Here is a 17,868-nt window from a genome sequence, read left to right on the forward strand (position 1 = left end):
CTGACTTGGAAATATATTAAAATCCTGAAACTCCCTTCTGAACAACATTATAGTGTACCAACACCAAAGGGACTTCAGAGCTTCAAGAAGGCAGCTCACTATCACCTTTCTCAAAGGAAACATGGATGGGCGATAAATACTGGCCCAGACAGTGACACCTATGTGCCTGAATGAATGGAAAACATATGAAGTGCACTCTAAACATAAAAGTGGTGTACAATGCAACAAATCAGGTGTGCAAAATGAAGGGAAATTAGAAGAAAAATTGCTGCAACCTCTCTATTCCTCATGAATGCCACCCATTTGGAGGCATCTTAGTGACATGCTTAGAATTTTTACTCATTTGACCGGAACCCAGACCAAATGCTACCACCTTAGACACATTGATATTCCACTTAATGATCTCATTGTACATCATTTAACAGATCTTACACCGCATAAAACAACATTAATGCTGTCACTGAACATCAATGAAATTAACCGAAATGTAATAAATAAGGATGGATGTAAATAATAGCATTCTTAAAGAATAGTCATATGTCCATTGCATCTAACTTTAGTGTTAACAGAGGGGCGCACATCTTGGAGAAAAGATTGCATGAACAGACATGCATTTACTTTCAGTGCAAGAGACAGATTCAAGATATCATTAGGTTTAAATTATGGGGCAGCTGCAAAACACTCAATACTTTATTTTAAAGCAGACATTTCAAGCCACTGCATATATAGTATAATCTTACACAAAATAATACATTATTTCTTACACTCCACAATGAACTAATATTCTTCTTACCGGTGTTTCATGAAGCAAAACAAGTTTTGTCACTCGTAGGTTCATTTGTATGCCAAGACTTTTGTGTTGGAACAGATTGAAGACCTAGAAAAAAACGTTTGTAGCAAAAAAAAAGTGCTTGAAGCAGATGCACCAATATCCAGGGACATTAATCACACTGACAGCTGAAATGCACATTACAACTGGAACCTGACAAAAAAAATGTTGATGAAAATGTCCCAGTAGCTGGATATTGCTTAAGGGAATTTGGATGTCAATGTTTTAAAATTATCCGGGCATTTAGGTTCCACACTGAACCCATGAACAATACCTGGTCTAAGCTTTTTGTTTCAAATTTAACCGATTTTTCTAATCAATTTGGTCTGGGTCTATCCTATGTATTTTTTCTATATATTATTGGCTCATTGGATATTGTGTCACTGGCAAAGCCAGCAGTAACTGAATCCATAATATTCCTTGAAAAAGTGACAATGAACTGTGTTCTCAGTTTGCCTTGGCAAACCCTTTCTGGCATAGTTAGTGTTAGAAAGGGAGCTGATAATTTTTCCCAGTGGCAATGAAGGCTTGGTAATTTACTTCAAGTCAGGATTGTGCGCAACTTGGAAGAAAACTTGTGAGTAGCAGTGTTCCCCTGTGCCTGCTATTCTTGACCTTCTACATGGTAGAGATCATAGATTTGGACAGTGCTGTCAAAGACACCTCAATGTCTTGCTCAGTGCACCTTGTAGGCAATAACCACTGCAGCCACATTGCGCCAAGGCTGGCAGGAGTGAATGTTTAAGGTGGTGGATAGGATGTCAATCAAGAGAGCTGCATATCCAAAGCTGTATAGATTTTCTTTATAATTGTAGTTATCCAAACAAATGGACAGTATTCATCACATTCAAAACTCAAGTCTTGTATTGAAAAATTACAAGATATCAGGCAATAAGTCAGATACTTCATTTAGAGTCTTGTGCGCAATTTTGGGCCCCATATTGCAGGAAGGATATACTGGCCCTGGAGAGGGTTCAGAGGAGGTTCACGAAAATGGTCCCAGGAATGAAAAGCTTAATGTATGGGGAATGTTTGAGGACTCTGGGTCTATACACGATGGAGTTTAGAAGGATAAGCGGTAGGATCTAATTGAAACTTACAGGATACTGAATGGCTTGGACAGAGTAGATGTTGGGAAGATGTTTCCATTGGTAGGAGAGATGGGGACCCAAGGACACAGCCTTAAGGTAAAGGGAAGACCTTTTAGAACAGAGATAAAGAGAAACCTCTTCAGCCAGAGAGTGGTGAATCTGTGGAATTCATTGCTACAGAAGGCTGTGGGGTCCAAGTCATTGAGTATATTTAAGACTGAGATAGTTGAGTTCTTGATTATCAAGAGGATCAAGGGTTGTGAGGAGAAAGCAGGAGAATGGGATTGAGAAACCTGTCAGTCATGATTGAATGGCAGAGCAGACTTGACGGGCTGAATGGCCTAAGTTCTCCTCCTATGTCTGATGGTCTTATGGTCTTATATGATTAACTCCTTCAGCAATACAAATCATTTAAGTTGTTCCTGATGAAGATTTACATTCATCATAAGGTTATTTTTCTCCATCAATTACTGATGGTTCTGATAGACATTTGCAAATGTATGTTCAAAAGGCAACAAAATATAGAAGTGCATGTCAATCTGGAGTTCCACCCTGCCCCGAAAAATATGACATGTGAGCAGCAAGCTGTCTTCATAAAAGGGTTCAGAAACACAGCCAAACATTTTCAAGCTTTGTGATCTCAGGTGACATCCAAGGTCTAATTCCCAGTGGGAATTCTAGTTACAGACAGGCAGTCATTGCAACTCCTCAGAGTTACTGTGTCATTCCCTAGCAGTGATGCCCAGTTGTAGATGAAGGATGGTCTGGAAGGAGAGCCACCACCCCACTAAAATCCTTCAGACAAAGTCTCTGAAGTGGTCAGCGTTGCTGACTCAAACAAGGTCAGTGAGAATAAACCAAAGAACCATGAAAGCTGAAGATCTGAAACAAAAATAAAACAGTAATTGCGAGAGAAATTCAGCAGGTCTGGCAATCTGAAGAAGGGTCACTAGAATGGAAATGTTGACTCTGTTTCTCTCTGTACTCATGCTGCCAGACTTGCTTAGTTTCTCCAGCAATTTATGTTTTTCTTTAAGGTCGTGAGAACTTGGGTTGTGGGGGAAGGAGGAAATCTGGGCCACAACAGGATTGTGCCAGAATATATAACCATTCATGTTTTACTGTTTGTTATTAAGTTAGTAATTGTTCAACAATGTTTAATACAACTACAATTCATTCTCACCATATTCATGACAGTTAAAATGAACCTTCTGACAGCATCAGCTCCATGATAGTTGACCATTGCTGTATCAGCAACAACTAAGGTCTCTACATTATAGTCATGTGATAATTTATATGTGTATCTCCTGCCTCTTCCTCTCTCCATTTGTTTTCTATTTTTGGATTCTCTTTTATCTGTAAAACACAATTGAAAAATTGTTAACAAGATATTAAGACAACTAACATAATTTTCCCATACTGACTTAGAAACAATTTAAGCAATGATCAACACTAGAATGTCAGCACATTATAAGAGGCTACAGCACATTAGCCTCTGTGCAGAGTTTTCTGTCAGTAGTGTCAGCTACAAATCACTGCAACAAGAGTCAAGTTGATAACAAATGGATGCTAACATCCAGAGTTCATTCATTTGTAGGCTGAGTTATTCAGCTGTCTTTACTGAGATAAATAACAAAGAGATTTTTTTCCAACTTCCCCAAAGGAACCAAAGTTGCCAGTGGAAAAAATAATACATTGGTTAAATGAAAAAAAAGTAAGCAAATTGCATTGATATAGAGCCTGACATGACCTTGTGATGTCTTAAGTACTTTATGGTGAAAGGGCTTTTCAAGTGTACTCACTGCTGTAATATGAGAAAAACTGCAGCCAGTTTGCAAACAGTTTGTTCCCACAAACATAACGACTTGATGATCTGTCCTTGGGACAAATATTTGTCAGCATCACACAACACCAGGCTATAGTCCAACAGATTTATTTGAAATTACAAGCTTTCAGAGCACCTCCATCTGAGAAAAAATAGTGCAGCTTCAGTTTAACATCTTATTCTGCAGGAATACCCTCTCAATACTGTACTGGAGTTTCAGCCAAGGTGCTAGACTCAAGTTTTTGGAGTGAAACTAGAAGACACAAACTCCTAAGTCAGAGATGAGAATGCAACAAATGAGACATGACTGACACTAACATAAGTCTACATTAGAGTGTTGCTGGAAAAGCACAGCAGGTCAGGCAGCATCCGAGGAGCAGCCTGACCTGCTGTGCTTTTCCAGCACCACTCTAATCTAGACTCTAGTTTCCAGCATCTGCAGTCATTGTTTTTACCTGACACTAACATAAGACAACACAATAAATTTAGACCTTGAAGAAAGGCTAGTAATATGTTATGAATTTTGCCATTTATAAGTCAGGCTGGTAGATACAGGAAACCTTTGCTGAGAAACCAATTGATATGTTTATATTACACTAAATCAGTCAATTTGAAGGATTAATGCATTGATTGTTTTAGTTTTCCTCATTTCTTTTCCTGCCTTGAAAACATTGATATGCAAACAGACCTGGAGTACTTGTTCATATATCACTGAAAACTAACATGAGAGTTAGCAAGCATGCTGGCCTTTATTGCAAGAGAATGAGAGTACAGGAGTAAAGATCTCTTGCTGAAATTGTATAAGCCTTTGGTAAGACATTACTTGCAGCACATTGTACAGTTTGCTCTCCTGACCAAAGGAAGGACACACTTGTCACAAAGGATGTACACCATACACAAGTTTTCTGGGACATCAAGATCATTCTCTGAAGAAAGACTGAGGAGGCTGAGTCTATATTCCCTCCAGTTTAAAACTGTGAAAGGTGAACCTACTGATGCGTACAAAATTCTTACAGGGCTCAATAGGTTCGATGTAGGATGGATGCTTCTGAGGGTTAAATCGTGTAGAAACCAGGGGATTACGTCTCAGAAAAAGTGAGGCCATTTAGGGCTGAAATGGAGAGGATTTTCCTCACAGAGGGTGGTAAGGCTTCAGGATTCCATAACCAAGAAGGCTGCAGAAGCTCAGTTCTTTGGTCGATTCACGACAGAGACTGATAGATCTCCAGATGTGAAAGCTAGCAAGGGATAAGAGGGTAATGCAGGAGTTATCAATGAACGTGGAAGAGTGTGAGGAAATGGCATTAATGTAGAAGATCAGGCATGATCTCGAGACATGGCAGAGTGGGCTAAATGGACCAAATTTTGGTTTAGTTGTTAGCACTGCTGACTCACAGCGCCCACGGACTCCATTTCGATTCCAGCCTCAGGCGACTGTCTGCATGGAGTTTACACATTCTCCCCGTGTCTGCGTGGGTTTCCTCTGGGTGCTGCAGTTTCCTCCCACAGTCCAAAGATGTGCAGGTCAGATGAACTGGCCGTACTAAATTGCCCATAGTGTTAGGTGCATTAGTCAGGGGTAAATATAGGGTATGGGAATGGGGCTGGGTGGGTTACTCTTCAGAGGGTTGGGTCGGGCTGAAGGGCCTGTTTCCAAACTGTAGGGAATTTAAAAAATGGCCTACTCTTTCTCCTATTTCCTATGGTCAGTTCCCTAATTAATCAAATTGAGATGTTATCACAGCAGATTGAATCAAATCTACAGCAGTTACGCATCTGGTAACTCACAGGAGATTAATGAGATTCAGGAAACTTTGTCACACAGCAAGCCAGCCACAAACAATACAATCAAGCTGGAAATTGCAACTCCAATGTTTAAATGTACTTTCACGCATCAGCAAGCATTTCCTAAAGCAAACTTTATTTCAAAGAAAAATGCAATCAGCTCACCTGTAGGCATGAAGTAATTAATTTCTGCAGTTAAATTTCTCAGCGAAAAGTTAAACAAGTTCAAACTGTGTATCATTATAAAGCAACTAGACCTCCAAGTGCTCATGCCAATGAAGCTTTTATGTTTATTGACTTGGCTTTACCGTAGAATAATTAAAATCCACAGCAAAATGTCTTTGATCACCTTCACTTTCTCAGTCTTAACTCTATAATTGAAAAAGCTGGAAATCAGGGTTTGGAAGAGCAACAGTTCTGAGAGAGTTGGAGAACATACTTTATTCCCCAGTTAATGGATTTCTCTTTCTCTCTGGATTCTACCAGATTTCTCTCTCTAATTAACGTTGTTAAAATTCTAAATTCTTTGAAGCTCAACATTCCCATCTGTGCGAAGCAAATGACCATTTTCTAAAGAAATAGTTCAAGAAATGTCAGAGGAATTTACAAAGGGATTATTGTGAAGAACCAGGATGGTTTGAAATTGTATTAGACAGCTTTTAACCAAAAGGATATTCAATCTTTATTTAAAATGTTTCCCTTTATATTGTAATTTTTCTTTAATGTAGGAGGTTATTATCTAACTTAGGATGATAATAGACCTTAATACGGTAATAATTGCTATAATCACTATACAAAATTATGTTATTATGCACTAATAAATGTCTTTCAATAACCACTCAGAGATAGTTTATTCTCATGATCTATGACAAAGGCTCCCATTCATATATTTTATAATTATTTGCTAGTTTACTTGTTCGCAAAGAGCGTTGCCAACTGTAAATAATTACATTTACAGCATTTTACTTATAATTAGTCATCGCATTGTAGCAGTTAGCTCAGGTCACCATAAGATCGTGAAGTTAAACTTAAGAACAATAGTGGCACAGCTTTTCAAAGCAAGCTAAAAATAATTAAATCAAAGGTCTTTTTATTGATTGATTCTGCTCAAGACACCACATGAGTCATTGAGAGTACACATGGAGCAAAAACACTAATGAAAATGTAAATAAGCTCGAACTAACGTCTACTGTGTTGGTGAAAGGTTATAAATATAAAGCAAAAGATCAGAAAATGGTAGGTCAACGTTGCCATTCAGAACTCTTTCACTTTCCACCTCCTATTGGCACATTTAATAAACTACTTATACATTGCACTTACTTACATAGCCTCAGACATTGCAAACACTGCAAACTGTACTGGTGTTACTTTTACAGTTCACAACCTCAACTGACCCTTTGGGGGAATGTGGGGGAAAGACACAAAATAAACAAGTGGCCAGCCCAATGTCACCATGCTCAGTGCGGACTGGCCCTCTTACTGTGGTGAGAGTCCATCAGCCTGGTATCAGCCAGTCCTTAGGCAAGTTGTGGTCTTTAAGTTGCCAATTAAAGGCCCCCAAGGCTGTATTTCCATCTCTGTCATCATAATACGAATCAAAGGCAGAAGGAAAGTGGTCAGTCCACTATTTTCCCAGAGCCAGATAAAAGGTAGGAATGGGAGGCTCACCCTTTTGTGGATTCCCTGTGGCCAGAGGCTCCCATCCATAACATGATCACACTGCTATTGTGGTTTCTCAAACAAGGTCTCCTGCTCCCTTTGCTTCCCCTGCCCCCTCACCTAACTACTAGGATTCCCGATGCTTCTCCAGCCAAATTCCCGGATTTCCCTTGAAGTCAAGTATCTGTGGACCTTCTTGTCAGGGATCACTGTAGTCCTGGCTGCGATTACTGCTTGCTGCTGGGACTGCAGGGATCACTGGATCGCTGGTACTCCTGGGAATGCTGGGATTGCTAGGACCATTGGGATCGTTGAAATCGCTGGAATAATTGGGATCGCTGGTACTGCTTGGACTACTGGGATCACTGTGACTGCTGGGATCGCTGGGACTACTGGCTCTGCTGGAATCACTGAAGTGCCAGCTAATCAGACTGACTGTTCCTCCTGTTCTGAGAAGTGGAGATCCCACTTTCATAGCACGGACTGAGCCATTCAGCCTTCTGTGTCCATACTAGTTCTCTACAAGAGTAAAAACAATGACTGCAGATGCTGGAAACCAGATTCTGGATTAGTGGTGCTGGAAGAGCACAGCAGTTCAGGCAGCATCTGAAGAGCAGTAAAATCAACGTTTCGGGCAAAAGCCCTTCATCAGGAATAAAGACAGAGAGCCTGAAGGGTGGAGAGATAAGCTAGAGGAAGGTGGGGGTGGGGAGAAAGTAGCATAGAGTACAATGGGTGAGTGGGGGAGGGGATGAAAGTGATAGGTCAGGGAGGAGAGGGTGGAGTGGATAGGTGGAAAAGGAGATAGGCAGGGAGGACAAGTCCAGACAAGTCATGGGGACAGTGCTGAGCTGGAAGTTTGGAACTAGGGTGAGGTGGGGGAAGGGGAAATGAAGTAACTCAACTGGAACTATATCCCAACCTTTCACAAATCCTCCAACTATTTTTTATTTTATTTTCAGGCACTTAATTCCTTTTAAAACCATGTATGTATCTGTGTCCACCTTACTCTTAGGCAAAGAATTCAAGACCCTAACTGCTTATTGCATTAAAATGCGTTTTTCCCCCAAGTCAGCGTTAGTTCCTTTGCACATCACCTTAAATTGGTATCTTTTGGCTCTCCATCCATCTGCTGAAGGCAACAGTTTCTCCCTACCTATTCTGGCTAGGCCTCACACAATTCTGAACACCAGAATCAAATCCTTTTCCGACCTTCTCTTCTCGAAGGAAAGAACCCCAGCCTCTCCATCCTCATCCCTGGAAGAGAACATAGAACAATACAACACAGAACAGGCCCTTCAGCCCTCGATGTTGTGCTGACCATCCTTGACAATCTTCATATCTTTCCTAAAGTACAGTACCCAAGACTGAACACTATGCTTGATTTGAGGCTGAAGCAGTGTTTTTCTGAAGTCACCTCCAATCATACTTACTTTTGTACCATCCAGCTCCATTTATAAAATTTGAGAACACCCATCTTTTTTAACAGGGGTGGTATGGTGGCTCAATGGTTAGCATTGCTACCTCACAGTGCCAGGGACTTGGGTACAATTTCACCTTTGTTCAACTGTCTGTCTATCTGGAATTTGTACATTTGCCACATATCTGTGCAGGTTTCCTCTGGATGCTTCAATTTCCTCCCACAGTGCAAAAATATGCATCTTAGGTGGACTGGCCATGCTAAATTGCCCTTAGTGACTAAGAATGTGTAGGTTACATGGATTAGTCGTTGGTAGTGCAGGATCTGAGTGGGATGCACTTTAGAGGGTTGGGTGTGGACCTGATGGGCTGAAGAGCCTGTTTCAATACTGTAAGGGTGGAGAAAGTGTGATACTACGGACACTTTCTCAGCCTCTCCTGCCAGTTTCAATAATATTTCCACAGAGGGTCTGACTGAGTCTGATGGTCAATATCCCATCCTGCTGGGATGGGATTTTGGGATGATTGTTCAGGATGGGGTGAGGAAGAAAAGTAACAGGATGGAGCTGGAGAACTGGCACACTGGCTGGTCACTGCTTTGTACTTGACCCCTAAAGGATCTAAAACAAATCAAGCTCACCACTGAAGTTAGACGACTTGCCAGTGGCAAAAACACACAGCAGCAAGGGGCAAATTCTACTCCAAAAGCGCTAAGAAATTCAATCACAGGACAACCAGTCAGGACAGTCACCTCTGTACATGCAGATATCCAACTCTCTGGCAGCTGGTCCTCCAATCACAGGCTGGTTCTCTGCCATATTTGTTGCTGATAGGCTCATCAACAATAAAACACTGGGAGAGCAGCTGCCTGTGATTGGATGAGCAGCAAGAAGACATGTGATAGCATTGAGCGGGTCAGAGAAGCCTGGGCACTGCGCTCCCCCTGCATTACTCTCCATACCCAGTGGAAAGGATTTTCCTCATTTCACCTTTGCTTCTTTTGCAGGTCACTAGATTCAGTATTTCTCTTATAATTTTACAAAGACAATTATAAAAGGTTCCTTTTAAAGGTTCCTTCCTTACTCCTGCTTCTCTTATTAATGTTTTTAACCTCACAAATGACACTCTCCCATCAGTTTCATTATTAAAACATTCTCAATGAACTGAAACAATAAAAATCACTTTGATGGAGAAACAGAACAGATGTTAGTGAATTGGCTAACCTCTCAAAACCCAGACAGAGCACACCCATGGTCCGTTCCCTGCACCACACTGGTGCTGGACTTTACTCCTCAGTTTCTTGCTCCATGCTAAACCTCCTTTATTCTCAGAAACTTTCAATAGAGTCCAAGCTTATTCCATTTTTCCTGGATGTGTCAAAATCTCTTATATTTCTCGCCTTCACGTTCCTTTGTTCCCTGGTCCTTGGTCCTTTTGGTGTTCTTGTACACCAGTCAATGAAGGCAAGCATGCAGGTACAGCAGGTAGTGAAGAAGGCTAATAGCATGCTGGCCTTCATAACAAGAGGGATTGACTATAGAAGCAAAGAGGTTCTCCTGCAGCTGTACAGGGCCCTGGTGAGACCACACCTGGAGTACTGTGTGCAGTTCTGGTCTCCAAATTTGAGGAATGACATTCTGGCTATTGAGGGAGTGCAGCGTAGGTTCACGAGGTCAATTCCTGGAATGGCGGGATTATCTTACACTGAAAGACTGGAGCGACTGGGCTTGTATACCCTTGAGTTTAGAAGACTGAGAGGGGATCTGATTGAGACATATAAGATTATTAAAGGATTGGGCGCTCTGGAGGCAGGAAACATGTTTCCGCTGATGGGTGAGTGCCGAACCAGAGGGCACAGCTTAAAAATATGGGGTAGACCATTTAGGACAGAGATGAGGAGAAACATCTTCACCCAGAGAGTGGTGGGTGTGTGGAATGCTGTGCCCCAGAGGGCAGTGGAGGCCCAGTCTCTGGATTCATTTAATAAAGAGTTGGATAGAGCTCTCAAGGATAGTGGAATCAAGGGTTATGGAGATAAGGCAGGAACAGGATACTGATTAAGGATGATCAGCCATGATCATATTGAATGGTGGTGCAGGCTTGAAGGGCAGAATGGCCTACTCCTGCACCTATTGTCTATTGACAATGTTTCCATGGTGTCAGCAATTCAGGAACATCGAAAAGTAAGCTCCTCCTTGAGTATCTGTTTATACGTGTATGCAAAACGTTCAATTCCTTTCAGCATTTATCAGTTGGTTAACAGCATTGACTATCTATAATTACATTGAAGCCACAGCACCAAAGCAAATCACTCAACTAACTAATCCACACTAGTGTTTGTAATGAATGCTCTTGCAAGTTTTTTCCCACCCTTACTCTGTGGGACTACTTTTAATGAAATCAGTTTCATATTCTGGAGTTGATTTTGACATTTAAGCAAGGAAGTGGTAGATGCAGGTACAGTTACAACTTTTAAAAGAGATGTAGGAAAGGTTTACAGTGATATGGGCCAAACGTAGGCAATTGGGATTAGTTTAGTTTGAGAAACTTGGTCAGCATGTTCAAGTTGGACTGACGGGTCTGTTTCAATGGTGTATGATTCTATGAATCTATGATTCCATCTGTAACTGTGACAAAGTGGCTAGTTGAAACTTGAAAAAAAGGAAAGGACCATTGCATCATCTCTCCGATCTGAGTAACATAACCAAGTAGAATAAATAGGAAATTGACAGTCAGCAATCACCCTCAAATAGTATTACAGCTTTCCTGCACCACTAAGACTCAGCAATATGGCCAGTGTTGGTTTGAAGAAGGACAGCCAGTGAGTGCTCAAAGTAATCAGACTTGCTATTTTAGATTTGAATTAATTGGTAAAGTTGTAAACTCTTCCTTCGCTCTGTTCCACGAGCGATAATGGATCAGAAACCCAGACTAGGTACATTTCAAATAAAGCTGAAAAATGTGTTGCTGGAAAAGCGCAGGTCAGGCAGCATCCAAAGAACAGGAGAATCGACGTTTCGGACATAAGCCCCTCTTCAGGAATGGTCCTTGGATGCTGCCTGACCTGCTGCGCTTTTCCAGCAACACATTTTTCAGCTCTGATCTCCAGCATCTGCAGTCCTTACTTTCTCCACATTTCAAATAAATAAAATCAGCATGAAGTGCTCTTCTAAGTCTGAAACAACGGGAGGTATTATTTTAATTTGGACTTCAGCAGTTCAAGAAGGCAGCTTACGACCACCTTACCAAGTCCAATTAGGGATAAGCAATCAGTTCCAGCCCAGTCAGCAATGCCCATATCCCATGAATCAATTAAAAAGGAGTTTAAATGTATTTGCATCAGCATCCATGCAAGCGCACACACAAAAGGGATTGCAAATGAGGTAGCATTTTTATCAGAAGGACATTATTAAGCTGAAAAGAGTTCAAAAGAGATTTACCGGGATTTTGCTGGGAATGAAGGGTTTGACATATCAGGACAGGCTGGACAGTTTGGGACGTTTTTCACTGAAGTGTAGGAGGTTGAGAGATGATCTTACAGAGATTTAAAAAATCATGAGGGGTACAGAAAAGGTGAATGGCAAGAGCCTTTCCCTGGTATGAGGGATTTCAAGACGAGGGGGCACATTTGTAAGGTAAGTGGAGAAAGATTTAAGAAAATGACGGGCAATTTTTTTTACACAGAGTGATTCGTATCAGGAAAGAACTTGCTGAGCAAGGTGTGGATATGGGTACAGTTACAACTTAATAGACATTTGGATAAGTACATGAATAAGAAATATTTGGAGGGATATGGGCAGGCTGGTGGGTCTAGTTTAGTTTAGGACTATGGTCGACATGGACTAGTTGGGCTGCAGGATCTGTTTCCGTGCTGTGTGACTCTGTGACTCTATTTAGGTCTTGCAAGTGCATTAATTCACTATTATATTTGAATCTTATGAGATGGAAACTTGAAACTTGTGGGCTTGATGATCCCCCTATGGCTCATTAATAAAATGGTAGTTGGGAGCTTCTAGTGATGGAGTCTCAGTGGCTTAGTGTTTTGCAACAGTAGGTTCCAGGCTTATTCCAGTCAGCGTCAGGACATTAAAGTGCTAAATGACCTTCTGGAACAATTCACTGAAAAGACATTAACATGCAGCAGATCTCTCCTGTGGATTTAAAGTTTGTAGCCAAAGTTTGGTTTGAACTCCAGATTGATAGATAACAGCTAACCCAAATTATTTGCTTGCTGGTGGATTTTAGGGCAATGTCTTTTTATTTTGCCCTCCTCTCTCAGTCTGTCAAAACTGATCCAGACTGCACTCAAATTATATGTTAATAAATGTTTATTTCACAGCTTGGTTTCTGCCCGGTGACTATAATTTTTTTTCCATTCTTCATACATACATTACCTCACAACTTGAGTATTTACACACAGTAATATTTGAATTCAACCATTAGCATCTCCTTGTTTTCAAATGGGTTTCTCCCCACACCCTTTCTGTGGAATTCTGCTCTATTTCCAAAAGGTCAATAAAATCATTGTGTACTAGACTTCAGCAGTGACTATGACAATAACAACCATTAAATCCACAGGAGAGACCTGCTGTAACTCAATGTCCTCTCTGCAAACTGTTCTAATGGGTTGTTTGCATTTTAGAACTCTGAAACAACAAGGGTAACTCCCAGCCTTGTGTAGTTTCATACATATTGGTCACCAGACCTCTCAACACCACTTTGTTTCAAAACAGATTGACTATTTTTCAGTTTTGGTTTTAAAAGTAAAATATTCATTTGCCAAAGATCCATCATTACCATTGCATGGTGTAAAAGTTGTTGCTCATTAATGTTTAATCTGTCCTATGCTCATGGTCAATTAAATATCTTGTTTAGGTCAACACCTTCAATATTTTAGAGGGACATGGTCAGTCTTCTAACTTTTGCTTCCATACTTGAGAAGGATTTCACTCTTCCACATTGTATATTAACCACCTTCTATTTGTATTTTTAAAATAAAGGGTCTCCCATTTACGACAGAGGTCAGGAGGAATTTTCTCTCTTTGAGGGTCTTTAAATATGTGACATTTTCCATCCAAGAGCAATGGGACTGAATAAAAATCAGTTTTGTCCTTGAATGTAATCATTAGTTTGTGAAGGCACAGGCAAGAGACTGGATTAGTGCCACAAACAGATCAGCTATGGTTCTTACCAAATGCGAGAGTGAGTTTAAGCAGCCAATAACCTACTCCAATTTTCAAGCATTATTTTTTTTGTTTTTTGTTTTTGCTGCAGAAAAATGCTGCGTTAGGTGAAGAAAAAAGTCTCTGATTAATAAAGACATTGGACCAATCACTTCACATGATCATATCTATAGAACTGCATTCATAGTGTATCAGCAAAAGTCGAAAGTCTTCAGGGCAGGAACGATGAAGGGTAATATTTGAAGGCAAGAAGAGATACAATCTGTTTTTACTTTTGAATTCATTAATAATCTTTTTCACCCTTTTTGTGAAATGTTTTGCATCAATGATTCTCCATCAGAACTGACTAATACATCAGCATATACTTTAATAGATCATTTTATAATCCCAGAATAAAAAGTTGCTAGCAGTAACAATTACATTTTTTTTTTTAAAAAGTGACAGTTTATACATTTCTGCTTGATATTTGGTCGAGCAAATATTTAAACAAAAATAGCAATATCACTCCTGAACAACAATAAAAAAATGAACAGATGTAAAAGTTGTGCTCATTAACTTAGAATTACTGTTGGCAATATTAGCAAATAAATCCTTAAGATGTTTGAATTATATTACACATTTGACTATTTTAGTTGAGGTGTTAATATATTCAAAATAATTTTGTGCCTACATTATAATAGCAAAGAAGTAAATACATTTTGTGTTATCCACTAATATTGTAAACCGTAATTTATAGATGATAAGGCAAGAACTAATACCAACAACAATCAATCTATTGAGACACTCAGACATAGACTTCATGCCTTTCAAAGGATCCATTCAGAAAAAGGTGTATACCTGTATAAACTCCACACAATGGTTGTGATGCTTGCTTCTCTGCTGATTTTTCATCCATTGACCGTTTTCTCCTGTAGACACGGTGGGCATATCCTGTTACAGCCAAGGTGTGATTCAGAGGTTCAATGAATATAAATTCTTCATTAATCTGAATGAACCCCATCTACAAAATTTAAAAGAAAGAAAAGTTCAAAATCCCCCTGTGTGTATGAGTGCACATTTTCGATATGCTGCATTAATGTCTGATTGGGTAGCAATGCATGTCAGATTCCAGTCAACGCAATGCTGGGACTTCAACTAAAGCCCAGTCCAGACAAACAGGATAAACATCTCCTTCTTCTTTATGGCAGCTGTTATGGATCACAGGTTAAATAAATTTGCATAAGTCTAAATTTGCTTCTCAATGCATACAAGTCTGCAGCATAAAATTGAAATGCCACACTGGAGCAGTAGGAGGTGTTCTTCTAAAGCTTAAATGCAGCAGAACAATGAAATAGAATTGTCCGTTGCAGCTGACCCATGTCATACCTGACCCATGTCATACCTGACCCATGTCATACCTGACCCATGTCATACCTGACCCATGTCATACCTACCTGCATTGTTTTGACTTTGTCAAAGCATGACAAGAGGAAGACTGTTCCATTCTGCAGTTTGTTCATTCCTCACTTTGACAAATAAACTAGCACTTTCTACTTAACTTCCCAGGCTGATCACAAATTTCAAGTTGCCACACACACACACCAATCTTCAAAATATTTCCTTCAATTCTCAAAATGTACAGCAAGATTAATGCAACAACTAAATAAACCCGGTACAAATATCATATTTAAATAACTGAATTACATGTCATTCCAGTTAATAACATGATGTACAAAATAACATATAGATGTGGAATGGAATCGTCAGTAATGCAGCCTCAAGGTATTTCAAGGTGACTATCCTTGGATACTATTAAAAAATTAATAAGATTTAAAATGGGAAGCTTTCTGTATCACCATAGAAATAGACCAATAATTACATCAGTTCAGTTACAAAAGAGGTACACTTTGGAAGTAAAAGACATTTTGTAAACAATGGATAATTTTATTGGAAAAACTAAGTTGTCCCTTCAACATTTTTTAGTAGTATTATCATACAACCACTTTATCTCTTATTTCCACCTTCGGTATATCATGTTCTCTTTCTCATGTTTAATCATGAATTCCCACAACATTCAACATTTGTGTTCCTTGTTACTTCACAGGAAATTTGCTGTTGAAAAAGTTATTGATATTTATCCCAATCATTAAAGTTTCTGGTAGTCCACTGTCAAACATTTCATCTAGAGGTCAAGCAAAATCAGGAAATTAAACTCTCAGATATGTGAATATATCTATCTAAATATTTATAAGTATGAAAGGTGATTCCAATGGATTGTATACTTTACCATCACATCGGTTACACGAGCAACAATTAAGAGGCATCATGATAGACACATGAACAGGCTGGAAATAGAGGAATAATAACCATGTGCAGGCAGATGGGATTGGTTTAGAATGGCATGATGGTCTGCACAGACATAATGGGCCAAAGGGCCTGATCCTGTGCTGTACTGTCCTATATTCTATTCTGTCTTGAGAAGTAATTATTCTGCAATTCCAAACATTACTCCAGAATTAATCTAACTCATGATTCTCTCTGAAGCTAACATATCATGCACATGGAGAAAGTGAGGACTGCAGATGCTGGAGATCAGAGCTGAAAATGTGTTGCTGGAAAAGCGCAGCAGGTCAGGCAGCATCCAAGGAGCAGGAGAATCGATGTTTTGGGCATGAGCCCTTCCTGAAGAAGGGCTCATGCCAGAAACGTCGATTCTCCTGCTCCTTGGATGCTGCCTGACCTGCTGCGCTTTTCCAGCAACACATTTTCATATCATGCACATGAGCTTATCCCATACAAATCACACGGTACAAAACGATATGACACCATTGTCACGAAAGGAACATGAATTTTAAAAATAGATACCAACATTAGCCACTGGGTGGTGCCTTTTGTAGCCACCTAACCAAATCTGTGTTCCACAGATTAAATTGGGAAAATTTAGCCAAAATTACTCAGATTAAAGTCACACAGCCACAAACTTGCAGTAGTTCTATATTTGTATTCTGTATCATTCCAATTTATAGTGATATTCACACCGAAACAACTGCTCATCCTAACCATTCAATCAAATCTTCTTTGAGCGATCTTTGATCTAGAACATATCTTAGACTATATTTCCACCTTTACAGATCTTCCATTCATGACTATATGAAACCAACCAGGCCAATTTACAGCACTTCCAGCACCAAATCTAAACAGAATTGTGAAGGTAGGGATAGAAACAAGAATATCATATCAGCTGATTTAAAGGCCAATTTGCCAAGCCTGATGAGGTCGCCTTTATCTTTCTTTCCCTGTCTCTAACACACAGAATGGGGGCAGGGGTCAGGACAAGGGTAGGGATAGGAATGGGGGCAGAGTTGGGGACAGGGGGTAGTTAATGGTCTGAAATGAGTTGAATAGCTTTACTATTGCATCCAAAATAATAAGGAAGCCAACTCTATGTTGAAAGCCCAACACTCCAGCTGGACAATTTAAATTCAGCTAATCAAGTGTATATGGAATGAACAAAATAAAGTACCATAATGGTGACTATGAAATTGTTGGATTGTTCTACACATTCATTCAGTTCACTGTTGACCTTATGTGATACATGGTTGGATGTGACATTAAACTAAGGCCCACCTGCCTGTTGAGTGGATAGAAAGATCCCATGGCAATATGTCAAAGAACAGCAAGGACACTTTCATGGGGTCACACCCAGGCATGGCCCACGCAAGAGCAGAGGGACCTCAAATAACCTTTGTAGGGTATGGGCTGGGAATGGTTCAGACCTTCCCCCAAGGTGTAAAACAAGTCAAAGTGGACTCCCAAGACTTCAGTCAATTTACCCTACATTTCTCAAAAGGCAAGACACACTGCAATTGGCAATCAAGCAAATGCCATCCGTCCTGAAGTGTGAAGCAATTTAAGTTAAAGCACATGTTCTCCACATGTTCTTTCATGTAAAAGACAGGGGGATCTCTTGGACTTCTTATTGGACAGAAACACAGCGGTGGTGGTGGGAGAGTGGGTGAAGTTTTAACCATGCTGTGTCTTTGCGACAGCAGACCCAAAAATAGCCACCACTTCTACTCTTGCTTTTTGCTGATTTCC

At 40.0% G+C, this 17,868-nt stretch overlaps 1 protein-coding gene across 3 annotated transcripts in view; it reads right to left on the reverse strand.

Moving 5' to 3' along the window:
* LOC122563838 (A disintegrin and metalloproteinase with thrombospondin motifs 19-like) overlaps positions 1-17,868 on the reverse strand; it is a 567,067-nt gene that overhangs the window by 519,820 nt on the left and 29,379 nt on the right. For all 3 annotated transcript variants that reach the window (XM_087994240.1, XM_087994230.1, XM_087994226.1), the window contains exons 3-5: positions 14,629-14,791; positions 3,104-3,276; positions 794-877 (exon numbers count right to left, since the gene is read on the reverse strand). In XM_087994240.1, coding sequence (XP_087850366.1) covers positions 794-877; positions 3,104-3,276; positions 14,629-14,791 — 420 coding nt within the window. The remainder of the gene's footprint in view (positions 1-793; positions 878-3,103; positions 3,277-14,628; positions 14,792-17,868) is intronic.

Source organism: Chiloscyllium plagiosum, unplaced genomic scaffold (genome assembly GCF_037043375.1).
Source record: "Chiloscyllium plagiosum isolate Xiang-an unplaced genomic scaffold, Cpla_swu_hap1 HiC_scaffold_2, whole genome shotgun sequence".
NCBI lineage: Eukaryota > Metazoa > Chordata > Chondrichthyes > Orectolobiformes > Hemiscylliidae > Chiloscyllium > Chiloscyllium plagiosum.